This window comes from Hypomesus transpacificus, unplaced genomic scaffold (genome assembly GCF_021917145.1).
Source record: "Hypomesus transpacificus isolate Combined female unplaced genomic scaffold, fHypTra1 scaffold_30, whole genome shotgun sequence".
NCBI classification, from domain to species: Eukaryota; Metazoa; Chordata; class Actinopteri; order Osmeriformes; family Osmeridae; genus Hypomesus; species Hypomesus transpacificus.
The window spans coordinates 923,050-946,265 of record NW_025813826.1 but is presented as its reverse complement, the minus strand read 5'-3'; the positions used below and the strand labels follow the sequence as shown (position 1 = coordinate 946,265).

Below are 23,216 nucleotides of genomic sequence, written 5' to 3'. Positions count from 1 at the left end.
AATGCCAACAATGGCCCCTTTTCACCAGAGTGTGTCACATATATTATGGCACAATATATTGCGATGCAAAAATGTTCCAATATGTATCGTAGAGTTATGCCAATATTTTTACAATATGACATCCATTTTATCCTATTGGTTGAGCTACCAGTACCTAGCTGGTACTCTGTACCTGCATCACGCATGCATTCTCTGCATTCACCGAAATCGCTTGAACTGAGTGAACCAAGTTGTATGTACAACAAAGAAAGTTATTCAGGGTTTCCCCTACCATTGTTTTGGAGAGGCGGCCCGCATGTGTCCTTTTCACTCTGCTCCTTCATCTAACTAGCTACAAGCAGGTCATCAACATATTGAACTGTGCCTGATGTAAGTTTTAATAAGTCAAAGTTATGTTTTAATGGTCAGTGAACCATGAAAAATGGTTCGTGAATCTGCGAACCCCTGCGGTGCACGGGTCCATTTGTAAAAAAAATAAAAAATAAATCTGACTTCAAAACCGTGCGTACACATACGTGTAAGCAATGTTCCCTTTATAAATCACAGATTACCCAAGTGTGTGTACTTGAATCAGCATCTTATCCCGTCCCGATCACGCCCATTTTTTTACCATAAATAGTCAATAAAAAGCACCTCATGAGTGCTGTTCCAGTATATTAATGACCCTGGCATGCGATGTTCTTTCGTTACGGTAAATCATGGCGACAGATGGACAAAGAACGAAAAAGTGCAACTTCTCAGACATTGAAATACTTGTAGACGAGGTGGAGGCCCGACAAACCGAATTATTCTTCATGCCGGTTTTGTATGAACAGTATTAAAGTTTGGACTGATAACGAGGACGTACGCACATTTTCAGCCCCGTTTTGTTTGTTGTGCACAATAATCAATCAATGAAGACATAATTTACAAACTTCTCCACAATGGAGCCCTTCTTAAAGAACAGAAATGCACCTGTCTTTCTGTTTCTAACCATCCTCAGCTCACTCATCCTCCCTCCAAAATTATCTTTAAAACCACACCATAAAACCTTCAGGAGCAACTATTCCTAATGGTCATTTACCCAAGAAGTAGTTGAACAGATAGCCATCTGTTCTACCATAAACAATCCCCCAACATCTTTTAACACTTTGCAACTCTTGAACTCAACTAAAATCATCCCCCTTTACATTCCTGTAAGAAACTGTCTCAACATGTGTTACTTCATCAAAGAACATGGAAGCTTACAAACCACACTACACTAAAACCAGATTAATTTTATATTCAGCCAAAAATTATATTACAGATGGAAATTACGTTTGTCATTTATTTCAGAGGATATTGTGCATTCTTCTTTTTTGTGGAGGGGTACAAACAAATTTGAGCATGTCTGTATTTCTAAACATGTTTGATTACATGGCTAAATTGCACATATTGTAGATGTTTTGCATTGTATGTACTTTTGCAAAAAATCTACAGTAAATTGAAAAGCTGTTGCGCATTGCCATACCTTCCAAATCAAAGTTCAATTCACGCCAGTGACATACCACTAGGGGTTTGACTCAAATTCAAAGAGTTCTCTTGCATTTTTATTGTTGCTATAAGAACAATTATACAATCATTGTTCAACCTGATAGTCATTGGCTTTGTCTCTCTTGTAAATGTGTCAAATGTACACATTTCCATTAAATTCATACTGTGCAGTATAAGTGACCACTGGACTTGGGTGTAATAAATGTGTGTAAAAAATAAAAAAAAAAGAGGTTTACTGTTGTCTGGACAGGTGTCATTTCAACAAAGAACCTGTCTGTGCATCTGCCTGTCTGATTGTCTTTTGCTTCTGTCACACTCTTTGCCCATTATAGTGTGTGAATCTACAAAATGGCTTGCAGTAACCTGCACAATGTTATTACAATGCAATTTTTTTTTTACACTTTCAATTTTTTTGCAAACATGCCACCATTTCCCTCACTCTACCCTAACAAATTGCAATTTGGAGTTAATTTACAGAAATGTATGGCTGTAGTGTAAAACCTAATGTGTACACCATTAGACCCAGAAACAGTGGGTTAGCAACAAAAATATGAACATCACACAAGGGTTGAGGAAACGTCACCTTCCCTTACCACTACAACAATGTGTACATTTAACGCCAGAGAGGGAAAACTCAGTACAAATGAAGATTTTTTTTTATTGGATACAAATGTATTAACTCGATAGCTGTAATGATTATGCAAGGTGCTCTTGGAATTTGAGACAATTATAACCTAATTTAATAGCTGCACATTTTAGTGTGTTTTGAAGGCAAAAAAGTTTAAAAAAATTTAAGTAACACATTATTTTTCCCAGTTTTGAACCCCTAGACATATAATCCCTGCTGCAACCCATTAAAAATGCCACAATAGGCCAAATATTTGTTTTCACTGGTGCATAGTACCTGTGATGAAGTCGATGATTAAGATGTTAGTGAAACACACATACAGATTATTTTAACTATAGATAGTGCAGAGTGCCCCATGATAAAATTGGTGGCACACGCACAGATTCCTGAAAGTATAGATATAGTTAGGGCACAATGCCTGTGATTATGTCGGTGACACACACAGATGTCTGGAATTATAGACATGCAGTGCCTGTGATGCAGCTGATGATGACAGTTCTTCTCAGTGGTTTTGGCAACTATATTTCTCAGATCACAATTGAAATTCTCTTTTAAGTACTTCAACCTCAACATTATTTATTCTCGTCAAATTGCTAATGCTTTGGTAGCTTTCATTCATAAAAATGATTATGTAGCCTTCATTGGTCTGCTGTTTCCTACGTAATAAATTGTTTATCTTATGTTGATCTAAATGTACTAATTTGGTTCTCTGTTAATTGTCTTACCACCACAAACATCTAAACATTTAGTTCATAACAAATGTCATTACATGCATTGAGCCAGTTGTCATATTAAAGGCCTAATTCATCGTAGCGCTTGCATGTACATTTGCAATGTGCAGTTTTTCAAAATTCACTGATCTATTCTAAAGTATATCAACTTTATATTGTCGTTCTGTTAGCTAGCCACCAAACCCCTTTGAAAGCAGCTGATTATCACCTCTAAATAATGTAACAGAATTTCCCTGTTATCGTTACTACGAACTATGGTGCGTTAAACACTTTGTGTCATTTAATTGTGAATGCCTTTGTTAAATGCATTAGTTCCTTACAATACAAAATTCACTGAAGTTATCATACATCCTCCGATACAGCCTCCTAATGCACACGCTAGTAAAGCGTATGGTGAGAGGGATTACCAGAGGAACAATTACAGTGAAGGGGCTGGGACCAACCAGGGTGAAGGGGCTGGGATGAGTACCATACCTGTCAACATTGGAGTACCAAAATCCGGGAGATTCTTTTTTTTGGGGGGGGAGACTTATTATAATGGGACTTATTCATGCATGCAACTTCTGTGCCTGATGTGATGCTAGTTTTAAAGACTTCCACGCTTAATGCGAGCGCGCGCACAGCGTGCGAGCGAATTTTTTGTGGCTGATTTGAGCAAAAAAGTTTTTGAGGCTTTATGTAAAACAAACAAACATAGCCGCCTTTTCAATTGGTAAAACATTGTCCAGTGAAGGTAATTACGTTTACCTTTCTTGTCCTGGTTTTCCATCTTTATAGTCTCTACTAGCTAACTTTCGATCTGTCAGTGTCACTGTTGTGTGCATAGACGTTCATGTGGAATAGACCAACCGTCCTGGGGAAAGGGGGACCGGCCAACCGTGTTGCTGGCCAACCGTGTCGCTCAATCTTCTGCCGAAATTTTAATAGTAGTAAAAAAAATATAAGGCAAGTGAATTATAAGGCAACCAGAAGTGCTTCGGCCCATCGAGAATTCTCCAGATGCTCCCGATGGCCAGTCCGCTACTGTGTAGCCTACTGTTAATTTTCAGCTGTACATAATTGATTTTGCCGTAGCACCACCTGAGACTTTTGCAATTTCTACAAGTGATTCTGTATCAAAAATCAACCGGGTATTTTTCAAATTCTCCTGCCTACCTGCGGAGATATCAACAGCGCAACTGGGTTGCAGGTTGCGGCAGAGAATGTAGGTAATACAGACGTGCTCTGGTTGCGGTCACAAATGGGTTGAACATTTTATAATAGCCTATGTGTTATGTGAGTAGGATGCGTTTCATACAAGACTGGCAACTGGACAAAATTGAAATAATATATTGATGTGAATATTTATATAACGAGGTTTGGCCATACAAATTACGGGAGTTTCACGGGAGAAATGTCAAAACGGGAGGGGGCGGGAGATGGGTGTGAAATACGGGAGACTCCCGGGGAAAACGGGAGTGTTGACAGGTATGATGAGTACCCATGATGCCCGTGGAGGCACATGAAAGATGGGGATTGTTTTTTTCAGTCAATGCTGATTCGAACTGCACTCTGTTGGATTATAAAAAGGACACCTGCATAGTTAAAAACTTTGCAGAGTGCCCGGTTCTTGAGATAACCGTTGGAAATTCAGACACACACACAGAGATTCCTGGCATTATTAGAGAGAAAAAAAACGACATCATTTTAACACACCATTTTTCTCCATCTCTCACTCTTTTTCTCTCTGTTAGATCATCATGGCCATCCTGGTGTCGTGGCTGATCTGCTTCATCTTCACGGTGACGGATGTGTTTCCTCCAGAGAAGGACCAGTATGGCTTCTACGCCCGGACCGATGCCCGCCAGGGCATTTTGGCTGCAGCTCCCTGGTTCAAGATCCCCTATCCCTGTGAGTCATGGAGAAAAGGAATGTGTGTGTGTGTTAGGGATGTCACGAGAACCGATACTTACAATACCTTTCGATGCTAAAATAACAAAACACTGACGATGCCCATTTTTTTGAAGCACCGTGAGCGCCGATGCCAGATGTTAGCATCGGTGCTGCGCCTCTTCTGGAACTGATGGGGGCAGTATTCAGGAGTGTTCCAGTCGACGTTTACATTCAGAAAACCAAGATGGCAACTGCAGCTGCAGCGATCGCCCCATCTCGACTTGTTTACAACATAGGCACAAAAAGTAGTGGTTGGAAATAGCGTACTTTGCGTTTGAGGCAGATGACCGTGGCATTATAATTAAGCCGCAGAAGCCACTATGCAGGAGATGCTACCGTGTTTTTAAGATCAAGGGAGGTAATGCTTCTAATTTAGCTAAGCAACTGAAAGATCATCATCCGGATTTGTTTAAAGAATTCAAGGTGAGCCGTTCCAGAAGAGGCGCAGCACCGATGCTAACAACTGGCATTATACCAAATAAATCAATGTTCGTTGTGGTCGCGGCAAAGTTCTGAATACATCCAAAGAATGCACTCTCTGTTTTTTAATCTGTCATACACGTTACACAATGTTTGAGATGGTGGGCACTACAGTTACAATGGCTTATGTTATGTGCATAATTTAGGTTAGCTATGCTGTAGTTTTAACTTAGCGTATAGCCTACCTTGGTTAGAAGGTAAACTCATGTTCATCTTGTTAGCTGAATGGCTTTATTGCACTGTATTATGTTGTGCTATGCTCTGTTGCACATGTTTTGTATGTCTTATGACATTTTGCTATTTTTCCAAATATTTTTATAAATAAGTTCATGTTTCAAATTCAAGTACATGGAATCTTAGAAAATCCTTTTTTTTTACCATGGTTTCGAAATTGGCATCGAGAATCGTGTTATTTTACTGGTATCGGCACCGACTACTGAATATTTGGTATCGTGACACCCCTAGTGTGTGTGTAACCACATTGTTACCTAATGTGTGTTGTGGTGTGGACTACCAGTCCAGTGGGGTGTTCCCACAGTGACTGCAGCAGGCGTGATTGGGATGCTAAGTGCCGTGGTTGCCAGCATCATCGAGTCCATTGGCGACTACTATGCTTGTGCTCGCCTCTCCTGTGCTCCTCCGCCCCCTATTCACGCCATCAACAGGTATGTCTCCTTCTATCTTGCTCTCATTCTTTCTCTTGTTTTTTAATCTTACATTCACACTTTCATTATTCTGTTCTTTCTTCTTAAAGGGGTCATAGTCTGCAGAACCAAATTTACCTTGTCACAGTTGAATAATGACAGTTCAGTGGGTAAAATGGACATACAGTGAACCAAGTCCATTGACACTTCTTTCCTATGCAAATCTCACAATAAAAATGTTTAGCTGTAAAACAGTAGGTTTTGAAAAAGCCACCAAACTGACGTTAGTTCGGTGGCGCCGCCTTTTTTGGCTCTGGTCTGTACCTTTGTAACGCCCCAAAATTTGCTGCGCGCTGCTCTGTGTAGTTCCACGGAATTACAAAGAAGAACGTTTTCAGGGATATTGAAAATGGACTTCATTCGTAAATGCAGTGTTCCAGCCCGTACAGGGAATGCTGACACTTTTCAGTCTTCCCAAGGAACCAAACACTCGACGGGCTGTGATGTTTGTCTATGAGAAGATCCCTGTACAGTTCGACCCTCAATTACACATTTGCTCGAACCATTTCACAGAGAATAGTTTTGAAAACCTGGGACAATGTAAAGCAGGATTAACTATGAAGCTGTTGCTGAAAAGAGGTGCTGTTCTGATAGGCCATAAGGTGAACTAGGAAAAAGTGGCTAGAAAGTGATTTTTGTTCCCACACCTAGGCACTACTTTTTAAAATCATTAAACATACACATTGTAAATTTAGCAAGACTGTGATGTTTTATACATCAAAATGTTCAGTAGGCACAGTGTAATCACAGAAAGATAAAAAGAAAAGAAGCACATTGGCCCAAGTTGGCTGAAATGACTCAAAATGCTACCCCGTCCCCCTTAATTCTGAATAATGCAAAACATTTGACAATTCTACAATAGATTAATTGCAGCTCAAAATCAACCTAAAATACAACACAGCGCATCTTTACTCATCAGTATTATCCCTACTCATCAGTAACATACTCATCAGAATCATCTTATCTGAATCATCTTATCTGAATCATCTTTACTCATCAGAATCATCCCTACTCATCAGTATCATCCCTACTCATCAGTATCATCCCTAAACATCGGTATCATCCCTAATCATCAGTAACATCTTTACTCATCAGTAGCATCACTAATTATCAGTAACATCTTTACTCATCAGTATCATCCCTAATCATCAGTAACATCTTTACTCATCAGTATCATCCCTACTCATCAGTATCATCTTTCCTCATCAGTATCATCCCTACTCATCAGTATCATCCCTACTCATCAGTATCATCCCTAAACATCGGTATCATCCCTAATCATCAGTAACATCTTTACTCATCAGTATCATCACTAATTATCAGTAACATCTTTACTCATCAGTATCATCCCTAATCATCAGTAACATCTTTACTCATCAGTATCATCCCTACTCATCAGTATCATCTTTCCTCATCAGTATCATCCCTAATCATAAGTATCATCCTTAAGCATCAGTATCATCCATATCACTATAGACAGAGCCGTCATCCCATGTAGCCCTTTCCTCTGTTTCCTGGGTAACATTTGCACAATTTTGGCACTGACAAATCAGTACAAGAAAGTCTTGCAGACATACAGGAACATCTTCCAGACTCACATTTGCCTTGCTTGCAACTGCAGTGGACTACCTGCAACACACAGGGGCAATCGTAGCTGGGATTTTTAGTCAAGTTCAAGTCTTTTATTGTCAGATGCACAGAACAACACAAAGTCAGACTGGTCACTGAAAAATTCTTAGGACAAGACAACGCAAAGCAACCTGGCATAACATATAAGTACACAGAACATAGATTACATCTATGATAAGAAAAATATGATAAACCTCCTAATATATAATATTCAATACAGTATAGTAAACCTCTAAATACACAATACACATAATAACCTATAGTAACCTTATAAACCTAAACTAACTTAAGACAAGTGAAGTACAATAGTGCAATATTGCTGATAGTGCAACCAGTAGCTGAAAGTGGCAGTGTGTAAAGTGACTAGTGAGAAGTGTATTCGTGTCCATATCAATGTTCTTTCAGAAGCCTGATGGCCCTTGGAAAGAAACTATTGTCCAGTCTGAGTGTGTGAGACCAAATGCTACGGTATCGCTTGCCAGAAGGCAACAGAGTAAAAAGACTGAATGATGGGTGGTAACAATCTCTTAGAATCCTGCCAGCTTTCTTGAGTCCTCCAGGTGACTGCTAACTCCCCATCCTCAAGGTGCCATCCATTGCCAATTGGTGAAGGGGCACACATTATACCCGTCAGAGAATGTCTCATTATGGCTGCTTGATAGTTTGACCTTTTGCAGTGTTGATACAGTGCGTCACTTGTCAGAGGCATGGATAGTTCTGGCAAAGCTGACAATGCCATGCAGAATGCTTTGTATCTTGGATCGTTCACGGTTTTGGCAGATGAGTGGCCATACAGGTGGCACACATATTAGCAAAGTAGTTCATCATGGTGTCAGGACAATAACCTCTCTCTCAACGTCAGCAAGACCAAGGAGATGATTATGGACTATAGGAGGCGGCAGGAGGAGGAGCATGCACCCCTACACATCAACGGATCCAAAGTGGAGAAGGTCAGCTGATTCAAGTTTCTCAGGGTGAACATCGTTAATGATCTTTGATCTTTAACGATCACCTTCAAATGATCACCTTGTCTGAGTGAACAGACCAGGTGAGGTCTGTTCACTCAGACAAGGTGGTCAAAGCGGCCCGTAAACGCCTCTTCTTCCTGAGGCAACTGAAGAAGTTCGGCATGGACTCAGTCATCCTCACTAACTTTTACAGATACACTATAGAGAGCATTCTGACCGATTGCATCACAGTGTGGTATGGGAGCTGCACAGACAGGGACTGCAAGGCCCTATGTAGTGTGGTCCGTTCTGCTGAGTTCATCATCGGCAGGAAGCTCCCAGCACTACAGGACACCTGCCACACACGTTGCCTCAGGAAAGCTGACAGGATTCTAAGAGACTGTTACCACCCATACTTCAGTCGCTTTACCCGTTGCCTTCTGGCAGGCGTTACCGCAGCATTCGGTCACGCACACGCAGACTGGACAACAGTTTCTATCCAAGGGCCATCAGGCTTCTGAATGGACATTGATATAGACTAGGGATGCACCAATCCGACTTTTTCAGTCCCGATACGGATGCCTGGGCTTTGTGTATCTGTCGATACCCGAAACCGATCCGATACCGTTGTTGAATTAATAATACTGTATACCTCCCACCTTATACCTTCCTTCCACCATGTGGAAAAGACAAAAGGCACCAAACTTTCCTAACTAAGACAAAATAACAGGTGTAATCTACTGCATTCTTATTTATTTGTTATTTAAAAAACGATTGTGCATTCAAAATGCAAAAATAGAATGTAATCAAACGTAGGGCCTAAATAAAATGTAGCAGTAGAAACAAAATAGTGTATTGGTCAAACATACAATAGTAATCAAACAGCAACCAAACATTTGAATTCTTATTTATTTGTAGTCGCTGGTGTGTAAACCATGGAAGTTTTTAGCTTAAAGCATTGCACCGTGCAGTGTACAGCTCATGTCCAACCAGTGGACAAAAACTTAAAAGCAACATGAAGTGAGCCAAAGAGTTGGCTGTGTGGAGATATTTCACGCTTGCAACGCCAACTAGTTCGTCAGCTGTTTGCAATGTCTGCAAAGTAAATGTTTTGAGGGGTGGTGGTAGTAGTACAAGTACAACTAGAGAGGGTACAATTTCTGGGGAAATTGTAGGGTGTGCTTGCTTGCTTCAGTTAAAGGTGGGTCCGTTTACCCTTCTCGTGATAGTTCAAGCATTTAGCCTACTCATATTGCATAATTAATTAAGAACACCTTTTGAAACAAGGAACCCCCTTTGAAACAAGCTACTGTAACGGTGCGTTCACACTGCAGCGGGGCGGGCAGAGCGGGGCGTCGTCTTCCAATTCATTTTCAATGAAACCAGGCGTTGACGCTCGCGTAGGGCATTGTGGGAAGGCGAGCGGGGCGTCGTAAGTTGGATTTTCTCAACTTTATGTAAATGAGGAGCGTGAAAACGCTGGCGTTGGCCAATCGGGTTGGTTTCTTGTTTCTTGTAACGTAGCAACTGTTGGTAATGGTAAACATTTCTAGGTTTAACAATTTCAAGATGGAAGAGCAACTTTTATCGTATGTGTCTTCATACCCAGTATTGTATATACTATATATATTATATTATAATATACTATATATATTGTTTATACTTACAGAGACTTAAACAAAACAAAAATGATGCCTGGCGCAGGGTTGCTGAGGTTGTCGGCGTCAATGGTGTGTATTTTGTACCTTAATTCAGTTTTGTCGCATTATGTAACTTTCTTCTGTGCTAGCTGCATAGTCTAGCTAGCTCACCAGGCACACGATTGACATCCAACGTAGAAATTCTGGCTGGCATCCATGCAGTGAATGTGTAGTGGCAAGTCATAATCTAGCGATTGATTTGCAGAGATTTCCAGTAATATAATAAAAGGGTACACATGTCAACGTTTATGTCTGATGTATCTTTTTTGTAGATAAGATCATGTCAGATCTAGAAAGCGTATCGGATTTTTGCTTAATGTGTGTAAAAGTTGTATTTTGTCTACACATTTGCCATGACATTATACGAACTACAACAGTGATTTAAGAGAACTACAGCTCTAAATTAATCTGTCTGACACGCCCCCGAGCGTGGTGCACTGTGGGAAGGCCAGCGGTGCAGAGCGGTAAAAAACGCTGCAGTCTGAACGCACCGTTACAACGTTGTCACTGGCAGTATTTCAGATGGAATTGTGATTCAAAGAGTACCGTCTGCTAACAAAAAAAAAAAGTCCCCCAAAACGTAAATAAGTTCAATATAAATTTAGGGAGACATGGCTAATTCTAAAAGCAGTTTGCTAGAGGCAAGCTAGCTGCCGTTGCCATCCACACTCCACTGATTGTTTGAAAGCGCAGGAAATTAGAACATTTCTTTGTTAAGGGATAATTAACCAATAAGCCCCAAGAGGCCGTGGTTTGCGCTGATTTTAGAACAGGTAAGGGGAGTTGTTTGGCACGACGCGAAGCGGAGTTTTCGCCAGTTATGTTTCGCCATGAAGGGGCTTATTTCCCCGATAATGACCGGCGTTCTATACATTATCCCGCTTATTACACGGCTACTTGCCAACAAAAATAACTTAACACAGTGTGTCTTTTTACAATGTATTTGTTACCATTCGTAATGTTGATCAGCAGAGAAATAGTTCGCCAAAGAGTTGAACTTCATAGACTTTGAGCATTATTTAGGCTTCAAATCAGCTGACGTCGCTAAGCAACAGAGTACGCTGGGGTTGAAAAGTTACCAGACTACTTGCGGAGTGCTACGAAAGACGTGAATCCGAGGCAAAAAGGCCACTTCCCTTGACAGCGGTCAAATATGCATAGCAACAGTCAAATATGAGAAAATTGTTCACCGCAGACCGTTGGGAAGCCCCCCGGGGCTAGCCCCCGGGGGGCTTTTTATGTCTAGCCCCCCGGGGCTGGACATAAAAATATTTTGAAAACTAAACTTCACAATAAGCAATGGGACATCTTCAACTACCTGTCACCTTTCAGCACTCACCTCAGCAACAGAGCTGTCTCCACTGCCCCTGCATGCTGCCCCTGCCTCTGACTCACTCTCAATGTCTACCACCTATATCAGGAGACATGGAGATGCATTGAGCATTCTTTCATATTGATAATAATAAGCTTAATGTAGATTTTTCATATGAAGATTTCTGAGATGTAAATCATGTTATCAGCATATACAATGCACAATTGGTATAGGTTTAGTAGCCTAATAATTATGTAGGATAAAAAAAACAAATAGCATCTCCCTAAAGCATGATTGGACAGTTCAGAAATGATCAAATTTGTGGTCAAACCTGTAGTCTTTTCCACAACCCACATCCTTAGGATGTAAGCTTTCAGAAAATACATGGTTTAGGTGGTTGAATCAGTTTCCCTAAATGGCACAGCCCAAAAAAGTATCAGCCATATAGCCTACTCCATTTACCAATACCGAATTTATTATGCATGGGCAGCATACTAATATGGAGAGATGGACGTGTCTCTTGTCTCATTAGATAACATCCTGAGGATGTAAGCTTTCAGAGGATATCTAGCTTTAATGGTTGAATCAGTTTTGGCTTCATGTTACAGACTAACATGTAGCAATAAAATTCTGCGAATACCCAAAATTACAAGTTGAGCAACCTTATTTAAATTGGAAGACAATTCAGAAATAAAGGTTTTTTTCTTCTTTTTTCAGTTGTTAGAAAAACTAACATGTTAGCTAAGGTTAACTCCAGATTAGCTCACGGTTGTTATGGCAATAAAAAAACACCAGCAATTTCTTTTGTAGGTACTTGGAAAAAACATCCTTGTCATCTCTTTCTGCCTGAAACAGACGCCTAGGTCTGAACACGGCCAAAAGCACAACATATTTCAGACCCAGATTAAGAAATCAACAAATGCTGTTCCACTTGTAATGGGTAAATAAAGTATAGTATAGTGCTAGCCCCGGGGGGCTTTTTATGTCTAGCCCCCCGGGGCTGGACATAAAAATATTTTGAAAACTAAACTTCACAATAAGCAATGGGACATCTTCAACTACCTGTCACCTTTCAGCACTCACCTCAGCAACAGAGCTGTCTCCACTGCCCCTGCATGCTGCCCCTGCCTCTGACTCACTCTCAATGTCTACCACCTATATCAGGAGACATGGAGATGCATTGAGCATTCTTTCATATTGATAATAATAAGCTTAATGTAGATTTTTCATATGAAGATTTCTGAGATGTAAATCATGTTATCAGCATATACAATGCACAATTGGTATAGGTTTAGTAGCCTAATAATTATGTAGGATAAAAAAAACAAATAGCATCTCCCTAAAGCATGATTGGACAGTTCAGAAATGATCAAATTTGTGGTCAAACCTGTAGTCTTTTCCACAACCCACATCCTTAGGATGTAAGCTTTCAGAAAATACATGGTTTAGGTGGTTGAATCAGTTTCCCTAAATGGCACAGCCCAAAAAAGTATCAGCCATATAGCCTACTCCATTTACCAATACCGAATTTATTATGCATGGGCAGCATACTAATATGGAGAGATGGACGTGTCTCTTGTCTCATTAGATAACATCCTGAGGATGTAAGCTTTCAGAGGATATCTAGCTTTAATGGTTGAATCAGTTTTGGCTTCATGTTACAGACTAACATGTAGCAATAAAATTCTGCGAATACCCAAAATTACAAGTTGAGCAACCTTATTTAAATTGGAAGACAATTCAGAAATAAAGGTTTTTTTCTTCTTTTTTCAGTTGTTAGAAAAACTAGCATGTTAGCTAAGGTTAACTCCAGATTAGCTCACGGTTGTTATGGCAATAAAAAAACACCAGCAATTTCTTTTGTAGGTACTTGGAAAAAACATCCTTGTCATCTCTTTCTGCCTGAAACAGACGCCTAGGTCTGAACACGGCCAAAAGCACAACATATTTCAGACCCAGATTAAGAAATCAACAAATGCTGTTCCACTTGTAATGGGTAAATAAAGTATAGTATAGTGCTAGATGTAGGTAAAAAGCTTGCTTATCTAGCTAGCAATAATCATAATGTTTGCAGAAGGATCTTTGTGACTTAACTAATGCTATTATAGTCAAAGAATGTCTCATAAGGGTGCTTTGGCCACTGAAGGGAAAACTGGGCAACTTTGACTTACTTTCCTCTTCCTCGAAAAAACCCTCCTTATGTCCATCTCGTCTGTGGAACAGTCATGTCTGAAGTGCTAGCTACAAGCGCGATGCGTTGATCAAAGAGTATGGGAGTTGAATCTGGGTGCGTGATGCTGTTTTTCTAGAAAACGTGGAGTGGAATTCTATTGCTATGGGTATTCTCCCTACTGATAAAGTGGAACGGATTTGATTGTGAAGCAATGGAAAGATCGCTGGACTAGTAGACCAGTCATGCACTAATATTTTCATTGCAAAAGTGGAGGGGTCCAAACGGCGACGCCCATGACTGTAGCCTACTACTTACTACACACTGCCAAAGGGCGAGCCCAGTCTGTGACTCTGAGGCTAACGTCAAAACAAGACGCGGTCTCACTCAAATTCCAAGTTTTAAACAAATAACAAAAATATGCTGACCCGCTGGCTGTCTTCACAATCGCCATATCTTTAAAACACAGCTCTCATTTGGATGTAGAATTGACCCTGGTACGAAATTAAGAAAATACTCATCAGACGCAGATCGACAACACTGTTAACACTCGTTGAAAACACTGTTGTTCCTGCCGCAATCGTCAATGGAGGCTGACGGGTCTCTCCCGTAGCAAACACATCAAAGTTTTTACAGCAACCTACATTAAAATCTCACCACCTGGCTGTCTTCACAATAGTCATATCGTCATAACATTTCCCTCTTTCTGTTTTTTCGTGTAAAATTGAACCATAAAATTAGCTACGAAAATACTACTATGACGCTTTCTAGCATGGCTGCCGCCTAAAAGACTAGGCGGTCTCACGGGCGACCCGAACTCGCTCAAATTACAAAGACTTTGACGACCTAAATCAAACATCTGAGATTTCAGTTCCACTCGAAATCGCTTTCTCAACAAAGCCAAATGGTTGGGATTTTTTGGGGTGGTATTTTTCACTCGTAATCCAAGTTCCAATTTGTGTGCTAGAACGTCTCTATGACGTTGTATCCATGCGTCGTTGCTAGCGTGTGTTGACGTGGTTACGTAGCTAGCACAGATTACCCTTCCTCGACGAAAGGCACTTTGTCGCCACAAAAACGTTGTAACCTCCTAAACTGTGCAACGGAACGTAAATCCGAATAGAAGCAACGCAATCGCTACCAAGACAAAACTTTTGACACCATTGTTGTCTATGTACTCCAAATATTAATTGAGCTTTAGGGGCGCGAAAATAAACAAAAATCATAATAAATAATAAATATACATGAGATAACAATGGTTGTGCCCTTGTCGAAGGCAAAGCACACCCGATAATACCAATTTAATCGAGCACATCCAAAACAATGCTAGGAGCACGCCAATTTCCTACAGCTGAACGACTCTACTATTGTAGAATCTACAGTGTAGAACGAGTAGCGTTGCACATGTGTGATTGTACAATAATACCAATTTAATCAAGCACATCCAAAAGCACAATGCTAGGAGCACGCCAATTTCCTACAGCTCAACGACTCTACTATTGTAGAATCTACAGTGTAGAACGAGTAGCGTTGCACATAAGTGATTGTTCGAATGCGGGTCTCATAGCGTAACGTTGCATATGCGATTTCGAAAATTCTAACTGAATATTTTCCGTTAATAGGGAGGACAAACGTTCTGCTCTCAATGTAATCACAACGGAGAGTTCCAAGCGTCAACAAATGCCAAACTGAACTTATTGCTCATTTAACATTGTGATAAAAAAACACAATTATGATATTTAATGTACAGTACGATGTACGCTGATATTATCAGTACATTTACTTTCGAAAACAGTAGTCAATTTTCGTTTGATGACTGAGTCGTTAGCGTAATTAGCCTCTGTTTAACAACATATACGATAGCCGTCTGTGATACATCCGTTTTCAATCGTTAAATTAATAAACATGCCTCACATATCGATGAACCTTTTATGATTTATTATGACATCATATTACTAGTAAACAATTCATGGGTACAATTGTCCTTATATACCTGTAGTTTTAAACCAGTGTAGCTCACTGTAATGCTGTACGCGACGCGGTTTAGAAAAACTTGGAATTCTACTGCTGTTTAGGAAGCCAAACGGCGACAGTAAAATCTCGGCACTCCCCTTACAAAAATCAAAATTCCCAGATGAGTTTTTCAATTGGTGAATCAACCTGTCACTCAAATTAGAGCCAATCCCTGTGTGAATACCATCCCGTATGTGGCACAGAGGTTTTCCCATTTTCAGAGGTCTGTAAATGGCTGAGAGCACTTTGAGCCATTGCCTACTAACCTGAACTTCAATGCCACAGCCTCAATTTGATGTCATTGTGTTCATGAAGGTCTCCTCTACAGGACTGTGAAAACCGCGAACATTTCCCAGCTGGGGGATTTTTTATAATCGAGCTTATGTCCTAGGAGTGCCCCTGTTTAAGAGCTACATTTTGAGTGCTAACAAACTCCCCATCGCTCTACCCAGCCAGTTAGCTTGCCACGAGCATTCCTCTCCCTGCTTCACTAACAAAATATGGACAGATGTGCCTTGTTTTCGCTCATTTAATCCGATCGCCCTTAAAATCGGTTAACATATAGTGGAAACCTACATCTACGAATCTGTGGTCTCAAATATACATAAAGATGAACATTTTTTAATTCCAGCGCGTTCAAACAGTCCCCTCAGTAAAGGTTGGCTAGCAACTTACAGCAGCAGCCTGGCCCAGACAGGTGGGGGGAGGGGCGCAAAGGGCACACTTAATAGTGGTATTTTGTTCCAACTCATTTTTTAGACAACTCATTCATTTGTAGCAGATAAACATCTAAAAACATTCGAGCTAGTAGGCCCGAAAACTAGGATTGATCCAATGCCTGTGTGAATACCGTCCCGAATGTGCCACTGGCGTTTTAACAGTTTAAGACGTCTGTAATTAGCCGAGTGGTCTTTACACCCTTGGCTACTAACCTGAACTTTAATGCCACAACCTTAACTTGATGTCAATCTGTTCAGAAAAATGTCCTCTACAGGACTGTGAAACCGCTAAAATTTTCCAGTTGGGACATTTGAGATATTTGAGTTTAAGTCCGATGAGTGCCTGCAACCATTCACTGCAACGCTTCATGGAACTCGACTCGGAATCTGAGCTTCAGGGACGCTTGACAAAAAAAGACAACATTTGGCGTGTCAAGCATTTTAGAATTGTTAATGTGATGTGTTCCCTTCGTATTTAAGACGAAATACTTCACAAGCAAGAGGTTTGTTAATGTAACTGTATACATGTCTCACTCATATTGGCTAATCAGCTAACATGTTAAAGTAGTTTACATCCAAAGTCGCTGTTGTAAAACTAGCCTCCTTTTCACAAACTGCTGATTAACGGAAGTAGCTTCAAGGTAAAATTCAAAACCTTTAAAAACGTCTACATTTAGCAAATATTGTTGATATTGTGCACACGTATTTTAATATCGTAAATATGTAATTTAATTCCATAATTTCACCAGGAATAACTAATAAAAACGTATTTCAGGAAATACACTCAAACGGGTTTGTCCTCCCTACCGATAGACAAAAACTAGGCGACAAACGCTGTATGGCTTCAACATGTACTAATGAGAAGGCTAACAGGTAACACTAGCATGCCTAGTAGCATTGCTTCGAGTATTATGCTTGCTGTGGGCACCATCGGAAATATTTAGAACTCACCCATCTAAAGGTTGCATGGATCGGCCAGTGGATCGGCTACATTTTCCGATCCCCGATCCAGCTATTTTGTCAATATCGGGGCCGATATCCGATCTTAGTATCGGATCGGTGCACTCCTAATATAGACATTGATTCACTTCATACTAGTCACTTTAAACACTGTCACTTCAGCTACTGGTTTCAGTCGTTTCAGTGAGTGCTGTTAGCCGTGTTGCGTCTTTGCTCCGCAGCTTCACTTGTTGTAAACCAACCAATCAGCGCGCAGCTCATCTATATATTCATGAGTAGGGCTGTCCCAAAACATGTCTAAAACGTCGGAAAATCGACTAATCAAACTTGGAAACGCTTAAAAAAGAAAACAAAAAAAACGTACATACATTTTCGCGATCTGACTCAATGGCTGCTGGACATTGCAGATTCGCCTACTAATAATAAGACTCGTATCACCAGTCCTGTTGTAACCGAATGCCGATGGTATTTACTTATCTTACAATGTACTACAAATAAAAAAATATTGTTTGTTTAACATGCAAATCATCAGAGCGCGCTTATCACTGCCTGAAAACTTGCAGCATGCGAACGTACGTAGTAAGAAGCTAAGTGGGGAACATTGCAACAGAGAAAGATTTTATTGTCTTGGCCGGAGAAGATAATGTCATTCGATTTGGATGTGATTCTTATATAGGCATATTCATTTTTCAACCCAGCGCGTTGGGTTGTATTGGGCTAGACCAACTTACGTTGTTCAGGTGGTAGGCTACATCATATTCCACGTCGAACTATGAAAAATAAACCGTTGTTGGCAGAGTTTGCATTCAATGTTTTTCGAGTCACCCGGTACTTTGTAAATGTAAATGTACTTTAATAAAATACTGCCATACCACAGATTTCTAAAGCCATTTTGACCAATAACACCAACAAAGCAGGCTATGGCAGAGTTTGTAGTTCTGCAGCCAATTGTGCTTGTGCCGTGTGCAAAATACCAAACCAAAACAAAGCGCAGATTAACGAAAGGGAAAACAGTAACACCTTATCTTTAAATTATATATTTTTAGAGTTGGTTTAATTTGTCTTAAATAATATAATCTACAATTTCTGTTGAACATTTCGTTAATTCAGCAATGATGACACAAGCGGGAATCAGATCTCACACTGCCATATGGCAGCTCGACTAAAAGAATCTTGGTCGACCAAGAGCATATCGACCAGAAAATCGACTAGTCGACTTAGTGGGGACAGCCCTATTCATGAGCATACCATAAAAGGAGAAAACCTAGCGTTTTTTCCCGGGACAATTTCACAGGAAGTGTCAGGGGGCATAGAACAGCATCCGGGCCATTTTCAGCCCAACCAATGTTACATACCCTATTTGGAGACCTTAAGGAACAGTGTGAAAAAAAAACAAAAAAACAGTCAATGACCCCTTTAAACAACATTTTTTATGATTCAAAATTGACTTCACTTTTTTTTCTAGGGGTATATTTGTTGAAGGTGTGTCCTGTGTGCTAGATGGACTGTTTGGAACAGGAAATGGCTCCACCTCTTCCAGTCCAAATATAGGTGTGCTCGGCATCACCAAGGTAACATATTGCTTCATTAAACAGCACAAATTGTCTTTACTTCTTGAAAATTCTCTGAATAGTTGTCCTCCCTCTTCCCTGTCTGTGTCTGATTGGCTGTCCAGGTGGGAAGCCGAAGGGTGATTCAGTACGGAGCAGCTATGATGCTGCTGCTGGGGCTTGTGGGTAAATTCAGCGCACTCTTCGCTTCGCTGCCTGACCCTATACTTGGGGCACTATTTTGCACCCTGTTTGGCATGATCACTGCTGTGGGGCTGTCCAACCTGCAGTTTGTGGACCTCAACTCCTCTAGGAACCTGTTTGTTCTGGGCTTCTCCATCTTTTTTGGTCTGGTGCTACCTAGCTACCTCAAACAGAACCCTTTGGTCACTGGTGAGTGAGGAGCAGACACACACATATAAGCACACACATTGCTTTATCTATACCCCCTATCTTTACATCTATAACCATCATCACTGTATATCCATAATCTCTTTGTAAGGCCATTTTTGTATAACACTATACCACATCAATACCACCATCTCTGTATTTTACTTGTACCACTATTTCTGTATGACCCTACCCTTTCTTTACCCCTAACCCTGTCTATACTTCCCTCTCTCTATAACACCATATCTGTACAATCCCTGCTCTGAAGAGCACTAACCATGTATCTTCCCTCTAACTGTATCTTTACCCCTAACCCTATCTTTACCTCTGTCCCAGGCATTGTGGAGGTGGACCAGGTGCTGAATGTTCTCCTGACCACAGCCATGTTTGTGGGTGGATCTGTGGCATTTGTGCTGGACAACACCATCCCTGGTAAATCCACCATCCTTCTCAATAATACAGCCTTTATCCTTTTTCTCATTTTTTTTTCTTCAAGATCATATCCAGAGTAGATAAAAATACATTTCTGCTATTGTTTTGATACATGCATGTCTGCTAGTGCTACTATACTAGACTGTCTGCTAATGCCACAATACTTGACTGTCTTCTAGTGGTACGATACTTGACTGTCTGCTATATATTCTTTCTTGGCATCTTTCCTTTCCATCCCCACCCTCATCCCCCCACTCACTCCGCTTCTCGTTTTCCCAACTTCCTACTCTCCCCTACCCTAGGTACTCTGGAGGAGCGAGGCATAAGGAAGCTGAAGCAAGGGTCACGGCCCAGTGCTGCAGAGCTGGAGGGCATGAGATCCTATGACCTCCCATTCGGCATGGACTTCCTCCGCCGTCACACCATCTTCCAGTACCTGCCCATTAGCCCCACCTTTACTGGCTATCGCTGGGGGATACCGCAGGGAACCTGTCAAGGCCAGGGGGACCGGGGTGGGCGGGGGGAGGCAGGCAAGGCGGGAGAGATAGGGGGTGACGTAGGCCTAGCATCTGGGGAAAGTGGGGTGTAGCATTACAGGTTAAAGATGGGCAGATCTATAAAGGATTGGAAGAGAAAGGCAGGGGTAGAGGAGGGGATGCACACAGTTGTTAGTTGCCTGCAGGACAGACACAGATTAATTGAAACAATTTAATTCCGCAAAAGGTTCAAAGCCAAATTATGAAAATGCTCAATATCAGACATTGCCAGTCAGTTCGCTATCTTTCCTATCCTAGCTGTGTCATGGGCTTTATTGGATTTATTTGGTGTTTGGTATTTTTTATGATTTTGCAAAACCTCACTTTATTGGTTGATTTGTCAATATCGGCAGTCTTCACATATAATCATATTTGAATGCAAACATGTCTCTGTTACGCACACACATAGTTCCAGACACTGGTAAATGTGCAAATAGAAGTGAACTGGCTTCATCAAGTAGCTACAGAAAATGTTATTTGCTCTTGGGTAAACCTTGGTCATGCAAAGTGATGTTTCTTTTGTCAAAGTTAGTCACACATAGATGTTGCCCCAAAACATGGTTCTCAGTTCAACTACAAAACTACACAAATTATTTTATAACTAGACCAACAGATTATCTTCATCAAAACCACTTGGGCACAGAGAGAAGGCTGATAGTGTCCCTTAAATCCTCAAGACGGAGATTATTCTAATTAACATGGTATCAGCCAGTGATATAGATTTATATTAGTTTTGTATTTTATAAATCCAGTCAAACTACAGAAGCAGATAACTAGATTGTTTCCATAGATCCAACAAAGGATGTGTGTTGAAGACAGATAATCATCTTGATACACTACCCTTACCATATCACACACCTGGAGACATGGCACATTAACAAATGTTATCATCAATGATAATGAACCTTAATTCCTCCACTTAACTTTCATCTCTAACTCCATCAGACATGCCTCATTGTCCTGATGGAGAGCCAGCATCGCTTTAGACATACACTTGTTTTGCTTAATATGCAACTGAGTTATTTTAAATTATATTCTAAGAACCTGGAGTGTTCAGATCACGTTGATTTGTGCTTCAAAGTGATTCTGTAGGCATATATAAGTTGAATGTGCAGTATAACTACTAGGAATACCTGACTTGGACCAGCACCCCAACTGTGGATGCTTTGAAATATTTTGCACCTAGATGTCTAAATGAAAGAGACAACCAGAGAAAGTGAGAGATAAAGAGATGCAAGGAGAGAGACAGAGAAATATAGGGCAAGAGGTAAATAGAGGAGTGAATTTTAAAGGTCCTGTCATGGTCCAACCCATGGAATTACAAACTATAGGTTTCTGTACTCTCTGTCCCATACTGCCTGTTGCACTCTGATGATGCTGTCAGCTTTATCTACTGGTTCTAGCTCTGTTCCAAAGCTTGTGCTCCCAACGTACACCTGCAACACTATCCCCAGGGACACTACTCCCACATTGGTCTGCTCACTCCCCAGAATTTCTGTTGGGATGCAGCCCTTAGCCTATATGTCAGGTCTATTTTAGGTCGACATGTGAGGTCTTTGTTAGTCTATGCTCGTCTCCATATGACGAATATAGCAGAGCTACACATACTGTACAAGTTCTTGTTCTGCTGATCAAATAGTTGCTTTGGTAACATTGAAAAACATCTTTTATAATTGTGACTGATGTCTTTGTTCATATTGTTGCCAATATTTACTTATTAAACAACTGTGTGTAGATGTTGACATCTCCTCCTGAACCTTCACCTCCCTCTTCTCCCCTTTGTTCCCCCTCCTCCTGCATCATTATGTATGATGTAGGGTAGTACAGCAGAGTAATTTCAGATGGTGCAGGGTCTAATGTGGTCTTTGTCTCATACTAGAGTGCACATCTACACGGTTTACTTGCCCATTTCCCTCCTGACGGATAGACCAACGAGAGAGAGGCAGACAGCAGACTAGCGACAGAACTTAGACATGTGTAGGAGGGTACTTCTTGAGCTGAAGTCCTTTTGTAAACATACTTATTAACTCTGCCATTTGTTTGACGTCATCCTTGGTAATGCAACAAGCAAATCTTTTTCCACTAAATACTTCCTACCCCACTCTCTTCCTCTCTCCTTCACTCATGCAGTAAAGATAGGTGTCTGCTGCTGATTGTTCTGGTGTATCTATAGAAATCTTGGATGAACAGGTACTGGTTGGCTACCTATTTCAGACCCTGTATTTCGGTGGCAAGTTGAATGAAGTTTACATCAAGATGGTGATCCTCACTGGGATGTGGATCCTGCACTAGTGTTTTATCTGAATCCGAGAAAATAAATTTGATCCATGTCTCGGCATGGTCTGTAAATTAGCCCGTAACCCTAAAAGACAGGCCTTGAGAACATGGCTATATGGTGTTTTACAGAAATAAACCAATCCCTTTCAGTTATTTTGAAGGGGAAGCTACCTAAAGAATATACATTTGTCTATTGCAAGTTCTATGTTTTCAATTTTGTTTTGTTTTTATACATTATTTTTAATGTCTTTACAGACAAATGTTTGTAATAAATAAATAATGGGTATTAATCTTAAAACATTATGCTACGATGCACATTTTTTTGTTACATTATTATTTAAGATTTCAAAAGGTAATAAAATAAAATGTTGTTTCTATTTCAAATCTGTAGTTTGTGAATACTTTGCTTTGGTAGGATTTTTTCATATTGTATTTTTCTAACATTGCATTCTGTTTGTTACTTACAGCATTAGTAGAAATCGAGAGCTGAAACTTTAAACAGAAATATCAATATATACATGTAAACTCAACTGAATACTTACATTTACATTTATGCATTTAGCAGACGCTTTTATCCAAAGCGACTTCCAAGAG

General features: G+C 40.5%; 1 protein-coding gene across 5 annotated transcripts in view; it reads left to right on the top strand.

Moving 5' to 3' along the window:
• slc23a2 (solute carrier family 23 member 2) overlaps positions 1–23,006 on the top strand; it is a 68,963-nt gene extending 45,957 nt beyond the window's left edge. For all 5 annotated transcript variants that reach the window (XM_047015380.1, XM_047015378.1, XM_047015376.1 and 2 more), the window contains 6 exons: positions 4,605–4,761; positions 5,801–5,948; positions 18,903–19,008; positions 19,113–19,380; positions 19,714–19,809; positions 20,112–23,006. In XM_047015380.1, coding sequence (XP_046871336.1) covers positions 4,605–4,761; positions 5,801–5,948; positions 18,903–19,008; positions 19,113–19,380; positions 19,714–19,809; positions 20,112–20,398 — 1,062 coding nt within the window. In that variant the 3' untranslated portion in view covers positions 20,399–23,006. The remainder of the gene's footprint in view (positions 1–4,604; positions 4,762–5,800; positions 5,949–18,902; positions 19,009–19,112; positions 19,381–19,713; positions 19,810–20,111) is intronic.
• The last annotated feature ends 210 nt before the right edge of the window (positions 23,007–23,216 follow it).